A 10802-nucleotide genomic window follows, 5' to 3' on the forward strand; every position below is an offset into this window, starting at 1 on the left:
TCCACTTATACCACTTAAGCAATAAACACTCTTGTAACATTATGTCAAATACATGACCAGAATGAACCCTGTTAATGACCATTAGGCACATGGCAGGAGATCATGGCTACCAGTCAGTTCAAGGTTTCTCCAGTTCCTCTTTCCAGTGGCGCAGGTCTTGAGTTGTGGAATGAAATGAAGAAACCTGAGGGAAAAAACTCAATGATACCCACTTGGAAAAGGGAGCTATCACTGTGCAAACAAGAACAAATGAAATGCATCTAGCCTCTTCTCAAGGCTGTATTTAAAATAACTACACTGGTTCAATCCTGTTTGACCCCAAGTTCTGTGATACTGCTCAGGCTGATCTTGCTTTTTGTTAACTTGATAACTTAAAATTCTAACAAAACCTGAGAGAAGACTTCCCCATCTGGGCCTGTCTCAATGTGAATCATCAATTCACATGCCCTAGGGCATGGTGACTGCTTTCTGGTCCTGTAATCAAAATGCTGGGGATTCTAACACTTGAAATACCTTTCTCAAACACACTGGCACTTTCTGGTCACTGGTGGAGTGCTGAGGATTTACAGTCACTGTTAAGACTGCCTATTCCAAAAGTGACCTCCTTTGCCAACAGTCCCGTGCTAAATGCTTCAGAACTCTGGGTGTGCATAAAAGCCTCTTCCCCAACCATCTGCCTCCCTACCCCACATCACCAGTTCCAAGTTGTTTCTTCCACTTTTGTAACTTGGGTGAAGGTTATAGAAAAGGAGATGCTGGAGATGTAATGTTTTTCAGAGGGTTTGACTTTTAGGACTACCTCTCAAGAGTTGCTTTTTAAAACTAAGAAACCAAAGCAAACAGGATTGTGTCTAACTTCTACAAAACTGCTGGTTTCACAGGAGGAGGAGGATATGGCTACCATGCTACTCAGCATTAGGGTGAAGCACCATCTAAATTCCAGTAAAGCTAGGGATATCACCTAGCTCATATCAGCAACCACACCCCCAGCCTTCTGCAACGTCTTTGCTGTCAAGCTTGATGCTGTTAGTATTCTTCTCACTGAACATAGGGCCTCCATGCCTCATCATGAGCTCTGTAGCCATCTTCACAAAAGCCTCCTCCACATTGCTGGAGTCTTTCGCAGAGGTCTCGATGGCACAGATGATATTATCATAGTGTTCAGCCAGACTCTGAGCTTCCTCCAGCTGAACCTCTCGAAGGTCACTTAGGTCAGATTTGTTTCCTGGAAGAAACAACAGAGTCATTTATAATGACTGTTTCTGTCAGAGGCAGTAGTTTACCAGGAGGTTCTCAGCTTTCCAGAGCTGCAGAATTGCCATTCTTGGAGATATTCAAAGTTTGAATGAACATGCCTTGTCCAACCTCACATCAGCCCTGCTGTCAGCAGGAGCTGGACTGGATAACCTCCTCAGCCCCTTCCAGCCTCTATTCCCGTATGACTCGGACAGAGAACAGAAAAAGTCAGTAGCTGAAGAGTGGTGGCTGTACATCTTAACAAGGAAAAATAAACTAGAAATGGAAGTTAAAAGCATTTTGTGAAAACAGCAGCAGCCTGCTGGTACCTAGGGAAATCTGGGATAGTGCTGATGTTGTATTAGCAGATTTCCGGCAGATTCCAGGACACAAGAGCTACATCTGAGTCAGAAACACTGGGCCTGGGAAGCAGAGAACAGACAAACCTGACTGCCCCAGAGTCCTTCTAAAATTTCCCATTTGCTGAAGTTGGTGGGTGTTCCGATTTGACAAAACATGGTGGCTTGATAGGATGCAGCCTCTCTGGTCCCTGGAAACTTCATGATCCTTACCATGAGGATAGCTCCCCAGCAGCTGTGCCTCAGAACCTGCAAATCTTGCATGCCCAGTTCTCCATTAAGTGAGAAGCAAAGGATTCAAAGCTGGCTTCTGATAGAAAGCTGCCTACTTCTTAACAGAAGTTAACAGAAGCAAAACATTTCTGGTTTGATGAATCAGCACTTTCTAATTAAAAAACCCAGGAAAAATTTCCAACGGGATCTATTACATACATCTTAATTCAAAAATAAAACTTCTGACCATCTTAAACAGATACTGAAACATCGTATGGTAACATGTAGCACTTGGTATTAATACTTTTTACTGACCGATCAGTAGCTGTACTATGTTGGAACCAGCATACTTCCTCACATCCTCGATCCAGCGAGGAATGGACAGGAAGGAGCCTCTCTTGCTGATGTCATAGGCCAGGATTGCTCCATTGGCGCTGCGGTAGTAACTCTGTGTGATAGTGCGGAATCTCTCCTGGCCAGCTGTGTCCCAGATCTGCAACTGAATACAGCAAAGCACACAGTGAGATGCTGGCCAGCAAGCTCTCCTTAGCAAAAGATAGGATTTGATTCAATAACCTTGTTATAAAGTTCCCTTATACGTAGTATATTCTGGCATCACATCTTTCTAGTCCTTTGTTCGTGATTCAAGGATAATAATACATACCAGAGAATGTTTTTGCACTCGGCTGCTTGGAGTTTGGATCAATTGAGACACTCTGGGATTCTGCAGGTGAGCTCTGATGCATCCTTCTGTGGCAGGTTATGGAAACTATCACTTGTGTGTCCAGCCCTACCCCTGCATAACCTTCTCTAGCAGATTTAGCAAAACAAGACATTAGCCCATAGCCAAGCCATTCCAGTTCCTCATCAGGTGTGTCACTGAAACTACAGAAGGGTTTTCACTAGCCTCATGTCTGTGGTACTGATATAGGCTTGTCAGTTCTGCTACTGGGGCACTGACAACTGGAGCAGGATGTGGTGGTATCACCCAAGAGCCCTGATGCTGTTTGGTAAGTACAGATGAGATAATTGAAAGCATATAGATAGAATACATAAAATATATAAAAGAAATGCCAGCAATTCCTGGTTTCAATAAAGTCAGTCAAAGATCTAGTCAGGCTAGGCAGCTGTCCTTTTTTAGGTGGTTGAACAGACATTACATCTGGGCAGGGAGAAGAAATGTTTATCTTACATACTTTTGCCTAAATCCAGCAGCATAAAAACTATTAGTTTAGTACCAGGGTTTGAGTTCCCAGTACTAGATGTTCCAGAAGAAGCAGCCAAATAACTCAGAGTGGACAAATACAATATCCTGCTTACAAGGAAAATGTCTTTCTAAGTTCTCTTGTTTTATAGGTTGTGTAATGTCCTGGAACATGACACCTTATATTCCAGGAGCTTCTAATCTAAAGTAACTGTGGATGTTCTCATCCTCCATATAAGTCTCTAATCCGTTTTGAATCTTTCAAAGCTCTTGGCTTCAGTATAGTGGGAATGAAACCAAAGAATTTCCTTTTAGAAATCTTGTATTTTCTGTCCTTCTGTTGCACTTTCACTTCTCTATCCCCAAGTGACAAATGAGACACCACTGCTTGCCTTTTCGTGCCATTCCTTATATTCTATACCTCTTCTTAATTGAGGCAGGACAGAACAAATACTCCTGGGATTTTCAGTCTTCCCATATTGTGGACCTGTTACTTAGTTTTTCTCCTCTCTCTGAACCTCATAATTTTAAACAGCTGATAACGTCACACAATGTGGCAGTGATATTTTGTACTCCAGAATACGGAATAATTTTTCCATTTCTTTCTTTTGCACATTAGTATTTTGTTTGTATCTTCTGACTCTGCTGCATGTTTGAGCAGCAACTTTCACTTTGGAAAAGGCTGTACTGATCAAATCACTTTCCTGTGCTAACTAAGCTAACCAATGGTAAGGCATTTAGATCCCAAACTGTATATGTACAGCTTAAAAGGAATCAACCCAACGAGAAAGTACTTCTCAGTCCTAGTAAGAGTTTTGTCAGAGAAGGGGAAGGGACTGTAACGGCCTCAGAAAACCAAAAACCACAAAGCAATGATTATTAACAGAGCAGATAATGGCTTAGAACAGTCAACAAACAAATACCAGGGACAAGGAAGTTCATGGCAGGTTTATGTATGATGTTTTCTGTACTCAAGCCTCCCACTAGACCTTTGTGTCTATTACGTAGTTTTAAATCTCAATCCTTGATTAGGTCAAGTGCAAAACAAGGCTAATGACAATTACCCAACACTTGGGAGAGGTCTGAGAAATTCTTTGCAGACAGAAGGATCATAAACATTTTAAATTCAAAAAGAAAAAAACTGTTATAGCTTACACTTTTCACATGGTGTAAATAAGAGTGATTTACTTGCACAGTGACTGAGCAGGCCAGTCTTGGGCTGTACACTGCATTTTGAAACCTCTATAGAAGTATATTCCATAGAATCTCAGAATCATTGAGGTTGGGACAGATTTTGCGAGGGAACAAAGGCAACTGCCTGCCTCAAGTGGTTTCAAAACTTAATTCTTCCCTGAATCTATGATTTTCACAGGGAGCAACATAAGTCTGACTAGCCTGTAGTTCCCAGGGTTTCTTGCCCTTTCTGAAGATGAGTATGATATTTCCCTTTCTCAGGTGCTCCACAGTTTCCACAGCCTTTCAATGGCGACAGAGCAACTTCAAAATGTCACCAGCAAGATCTCACAACACACACACACACACACACACTCCCCCCACCCCCCTTTTTTACTCAAAATGGATGACCCAGGGAACTACAGACCCAGAATCTGTGCCTGGCAAAATCTTGGAGCAGATTCTCCTGGAAGGCATGCTAAGGCACATGAAAAACAACAAGGTGCTTGGTGACAGCCAGCATGGCTTCACTAAGGGGAAATCCTGCCTGACCAATTTGGTGGCCTTCTATGATGGGGCTACGGAACTGATGGACAGGGGCAGAGCAGTTGATGTCATCTACCTGCACTTGTGCAAAGCGTTCGACACTGTCCCACACGACATCCTTGTCTCTAAATTGGAGAGACATCAATTTGATGGGTGGACCACTCGGTGGATAAAGAACTGGCTGGATGGCCGCACGCCAAGAGTTGTGGTCAATGGCTCAGTGTCCAGCTGGAGACCAGTGATGAGTGGTGTCCCTCAGGGATCAGTGTTGGGACCGGTCTTGTTCAACATCTTTGTCGGTGACATGGACAGTGGGATTGAGTGCACCCTCAGCAAGTTTGCCATCCCAGCTGTACATCCTTGCCCTCTCCCTGCATTGAAACTAACACTTGTACTTTTTGGGGGGCTAGTAACAACTCATTCCTTACAATTTGAAAGCTTAGAAACTTGTCCTGTCCTGGTGGTTGAAGTTTTAATAACTGCCTTATTTTAAATCATTAAGAACAGAAACACACAGAGTATGCAAGTGTTAAGAACCAGATTACCTAAAAAAAAAATATGTATATAGTCTCTCTGTTGAACTTACAAGGTGTAATTTGTTGTATTTACAAGTTGGTAAATCTGGTCAAGAAATAACAATTGTAAATTCTTTGGACAACAATTTACTCTTAGTATTTCTTATTTAAAAGCCCCTCAATGTAAGTTAGATGTTAAATTCAAAATCCCAAATGAACTGTACTAGCCATAGGTTGCAACAAGATATAGGATTCTTCCATGTTGTGTATCATCTTGAATGTTGTGTATCATCATGCAGTATATGACATGAAGGTCTTAATTTATTTCCTTGATTTAAGTGCTCCGGCTTTGTAAATGATGTGATGAAAGCAATGTTTGTCACTCAGTAACCTTTTGAAGCTACTCCTGAGTTTGTGATTACTTTAGCAACAATTTTGGTGTAACAAAGACAGACGTTGGGATTACTGGAGAATCGTGTAAGCTTCATCTGAGGGTACTAAGAAAAATCACCTATGAAATAAGAGATGGGGGACCCCTCTAGTAACAAATGAAGACAGAATAGAGAATAAACAGCCATAGTTCAGAAGGAATATGACAGAATACCCTAAGTGAACAAAGACAAGGAGCCACCTTTCTTGTGCTAATTGTTTCACTCTTGAATGCCCATTTACTTACTAAAGCTGGTTAGTTTGATCTGATTTTAGCTTTGAATTTTTTGGACAGCACAGCCCTTAGCGCTGACTGGTACTGAACAGCAAAATCCTAAACCAGCTATTAACTCCTGTATGACTTTTCATGACTCCATTTAATCACCACAGAATTGGAGCTTTCTGTAAGTACATTAGGGAAAGTCTTGAACATCTTTTCACATTTGCTTTTTCATCTTTTCCTGTTGGGAAGGAGTATATGTCATTCACCCCTTGCAAGGATGCAGGCTAGGGTCTGTGTGGCTGGGAAGCAGCTGTGCTGAAAAAGCCCAGGGGCTCTTTGTGGACAGCAAGCTGAAGAGGAGCCAGCAGTGTGCCCTGGCAGCATGCTGAGCTGTACTGACAGGACTGAAGCTAGCAGATCGAGGGAAGTGATTATTCCCTTTTATTCAGCACTTATGAGGTTCTGGCTAAAAGACAGTGTCCAATTTTGCTCCCTCTCCCCCTACAAGAAAGACACTGAAGAACTGGAGAAAGTTCAGTGGAGCGCCATCAAGATGGTCAGGTAACCAGAGTACACACCCCATGAGAAGAGCCTGAGAGAAGCAGGCTTATTCAGCATGGGATGCTGAGTACCTGTGAGGAACTTATCAAGAAGACTGAGCCAGGCTTTTCACAGTGGCTTAAAGAAAACAGTTTCAACTATAGAAATAGACAAGGCATTGAAAATGGTGAGTGGCAGGCTGGCCAAAGAGCACAGTAAACAAGTATTATCAAATGGTTTGATGTGGATTCTTCTTGCATTGATAAACATATTGTTTATCAAAGGTTAATGCTTCACAAATGGCCTCAAGACATGTTAAATGATTTCTCTCTCCCTTACTTCCTACGTAATTTAAGTACTTTCCTCATTCTTCTAAAGTATCAAGGGAGTTCAGGTATACTTTTGTTTGTGAAGCAGCATTAATAACAACTAAGTACATCCTATAGCTGATACTTTACAAAGACAGAAATGTCACTTTTGTGCTAGGAATTCTTCAAAATATAGCAACTTCCATAAAATTTCCCAGCAGCGAAATGGAGTATGCAAAGACCATGCTAAATGATTCTTAACCAACTGACTGTGTCTAAATCCTGTCACCACGATGGCAAACGATAAACCACATTTCTGTACACTGGCAAATCACAATATTTGCTCCTAGAAAGACTTACTGAAACTATCTTGTAACTGAAGCCATATAGTTTTTGCCAAAAACAACAAAACTAACACTTTCATGGCAACGCATTTTAATTTAAAGTGATATACACAGAACAGTTAGGACAAACTGCTCGACTCAACTGTTTCCTTACAAAATTGTCCAAGAATGAGGAATCCTTCTTTGCTGGGAATCCAGCATTCCTGTTTGCTCTAGTATTATGAGTGTCAAAGTAGTTGACAGAGAAGAGAGCTACGCTTTCCTCTGGATCTCAAAGAATATTGCTTCCATGGAATAACCAATAGCTTCACTTCTATTTGTTTAGAACATTATTAAATGCAACAGTGAGGAGACAAGACAGTTCACAAATCATGGGGTTATATTACTTGCAATTTGGCCAGCTAATGACACATGTTTTGGGCTGGTCTGAAAGGAATATAGTTAAAGCCACAAGGCCTGAATAAAAGCCAAGGATCTTGGTATCATATGGGCTGAAAAGCTTGTAAATTAAAAAGTGCAATGATACATAAAGGAGTATTTGTTATAAAAGGAATGTGTTTGTTTTCAACTGTTCTTCCTTTCTGCTGCTTTCTGAAATACATAGTAAGATAGAGAAAAAACTATGGCACAAAGATAAAAGTACTCAGTATATGTAAAACCACTATAAAATGACAGTATAAAGTAGAAATTAAAGATACCCCATTAATTTATCAGTTCACAGGAGGTAATTCAGGAAAAGGAATTTTGTTATTGCTAATGACGATCTGTGGACTTAGGAATGTTCTTGCCTAGCATTATGTAAAATCTTAGTTCCACCATTTTATAAATATCTTTTCTTCCAGTGACATAACAGTTACAACACATTTTTGTTCTGTTTGCCAGATTCTTTCCATCACTCATAACAAGTAATTCTTTTATCAATAGCACATTAGTCACTATGCATTAAGTCAACAACCACAACTTCTGGGAACTAGAGCCTGCACTTGAGGATTTAGCCAGCTGAGAAGAATGTATTTGATAGAGGAGTCCATAATTCCAACCTGTTGAACAGCATACACTAGAGCTTTTTTTTTTTAATGAATATAGACTTGCAGACACTGCATAAAGATGAGAGGGGAAATTCTGCATATATGCTGGTCAAAGTTTGCCCTTGGGATATGAATCAAGGTGGTTATCACAGGTAGCCTTACTGTGAAGTTCCATTAGAACCCAGTGTCTTAGATCTGCCAAATCCCTGCCTGGCTCCTGTTAGCTCCAATGCCTCCAAGAGTCCACAGCTCACAACAGCCCATCCCAGAGGCACCTGGCTTGTATAATCCCACTGGACAATACCTCAGATTCCAACTGGAGATCTCAGGGAAAGCACAAGAATAGAAACAAGACTGGATGGCACAGACAAGCTTCCTCTCTGGAAGTGGTAAACCTCTGCAAGTCAGGATATATTGGGGAGGTTACAGTACCAGCGCTTCACTGGTTTATTTCCAAAGAGAAAGGTTCAGTTACCAGCACTGTCCATCAATAGCTCCCTTCTCAAGCACTTATGTCTCTATAGAGGAAGTTTAGTCAACTTCAGTAGCTGATGAAGCAGTAGCATATGAAATACTGTTTGAGACACTTGAATACAGCTTTTAGATGCAAGAAAGCCTTGAGTTAAAAAAAAAAGCTATTTGCAGAACCTTAACTTTTAGTATCCCAACATGCTGCTTATCCAGGAAAAAGGCATCAAAGGAATTGAGACTTCAAGTCCTTGGGCCCCAAATGTTTCAGCAACATTATGCAAATATAATGGCAACATCTGAAGTTTTAAACAGAAAGGGACACTAACACAAATGTTACAAGGTTTCCATCTCTAAGTAAGCATCCAGTTCGCACTCAGTTGTGTTGTAATACTCTACCTAGCCTGACTGAAAATGAAGCTCAGACCATTAGGGATGGGGAGCAAGTGGTGATCAGAAGTTCCTTGGGACTTCTTCTGTACACCCCTACTCACCTGCTTTATGAGGAAGTTCACAAAAGTCTAATCAAATGCCTCTTTATTTTCCATTAGTTTATTTTCTGATAGCATGCTGAACAATCCTACCCAGAGTAGCTGGACTGCTCCAAATCTCAACCCAACCAGAAAAGCCTGGCTGGAATTTAAACTTCACATACAACCCACCAAACAAAACTCTCCAAGCAAATGTCTTCATGTTTTAGCTGTGTCCCTGACTCAACAGCTAACAAAAAAATCTGTAAAGTACATCAGCAACACTGATTAATTTGCCTAAAGTAACGCTTAAAATACTTCTCTGCAATCTGTGCAGCCCCAGGGTTTTCTGAAGTGGAAGTACAGAACAACCCAAAGAAAAAGAAAGCCTTGAGAGCTTGCATTTTCTTACTTTTTTTCTTTAAAATACTACTAAGTCCCCAGGTTTTGTTGGGGGCCGATGGCCGATCAAGGCTGTACATGGGAGAAGAGGTAATATCACGAAGGAAATCAACACCTTGCTAGGCTGGAGCTTCTGATCCCCCTCCCTTCCTAAAACATGTGAGCCTTCATTTCTTGCATTTTCTGCAACTTTCTCTGCTTAATGTTCTGCTCACTAAAGTTAATTTGTAAGAAAAAGATAACAGAGGACTTTGACACCTACTTGGAAAAACGCAGACCAAAATTCAACTGCAATGACCGTATTTCTGTGTCACCAAAAGCTTTACAATCTCCTGATCTTTCACAGGCAGTGACTGCACCAAGTTCTTTTCAGTCCCGCTGGGATAAGGAACAGTACTTGTACGACTCCCCTCTGGAGGGGGCTGATCGCAGCCTCCCCCTACGAACCGCGGGTGCTTTAAGCCTTGCCTGGCTGTTGTAGCACTCTCTGTTCTGGAGCCTGTGCTGCTGAGGGTCCGAGTGCGCAGGGCAGACGTCCTTATCCTCTTTCTAACCCTAATGACTAGCAGATTTTCTCTATCCTAAGAAAAGCGTTAGTCCAATTTAGGGCTATTTATTCTGGTTTAAAAAGAACTATGTAAGTTACACTTTCAGGGACACCCTGTAAACAGTTCTTTAAGGTAACTTTCAAATACGCCTCATCTAATAGCTGCTTCCCCAGCTTCTCCCGCTCTGCCAGTTCCACGTCCCTTCCTGGAAACATGACAGTCCAGCTGAGGTTCCTCCGGGCTCGTAAACACACCACGGCCAGAAGCCTCACTGGAAACGGGTGCTGCGTTACGGCACACCGGAGGCAGTGCGGGTTCTCAGCGGGGCTTTTACCAGTGTCCGTGCCGTGCTGAGGAGGGCCCGCAGCAACGCCACTGCTCCCGCCGCAGCACGACGCGGTTACGGATGCGCTTGGTCCCTCCTCGCCCATAGGAGCAGTTCGGGAAGGCGGCTCCGGGGCCGAGCAGCCCGTCCCCCAGGCACGGCGGCAGTCGGGCCGGGGCCCCACCGGCACGGAGCTCCGCGGCGGCGGGCCGGGAGGCGAGCCGCAGCCCCCTGCCCGCCTCGGGACTGGCGCTCACCTTCACCCGCTTGCCCTGGATCTCCAAGCTCTTCATGGTGAAGTCCACGCCAATGGTGCTGCCTTGGCGCTCGGCGAAGGCCCCGGTCTTGAAGCGCTGCACAAGGCAGGTCTTGCCCACGCTGGCGTCCCCGATGAGCACCAGCTTGAAGAGGAAGTCGTAGCTCTCCTCCGGGTCGGGGCCGGGCCCCGGCGCTGCCGGGCCGGGCATGGCG

The 10802-nt window shown here is 43.0% G+C and overlaps 1 protein-coding gene across 1 annotated transcript; it reads right to left on the reverse strand.

Annotated features, from left to right (window-relative positions):
- Window positions 1–971: 971 nt before the first annotated feature.
- Window positions 972–10798, reverse strand: RAB43 (RAB43, member RAS oncogene family; the record flags this gene model as incomplete). The annotated part of the gene is made up of 3 exons (XM_080625675.1): window positions 972–1225; window positions 2124–2307; window positions 10589–10798. The coding sequence occupies 3 exons, from the start codon at window positions 10796–10798 to the stop codon at window positions 972–974; spliced, it is 648 nt and encodes a 215-aa protein (XP_080481801.1).
- Between the last annotated feature and the right edge of the window lie 4 nt (window positions 10799–10802).

This window comes from Psittacula echo (assembly GCF_963264785.1).
Source record: "Psittacula echo genome assembly, chromosome: 9".
Classification (NCBI taxonomy): domain Eukaryota; kingdom Metazoa; phylum Chordata; class Aves; order Psittaciformes; family Psittacidae; genus Psittacula; species Psittacula echo.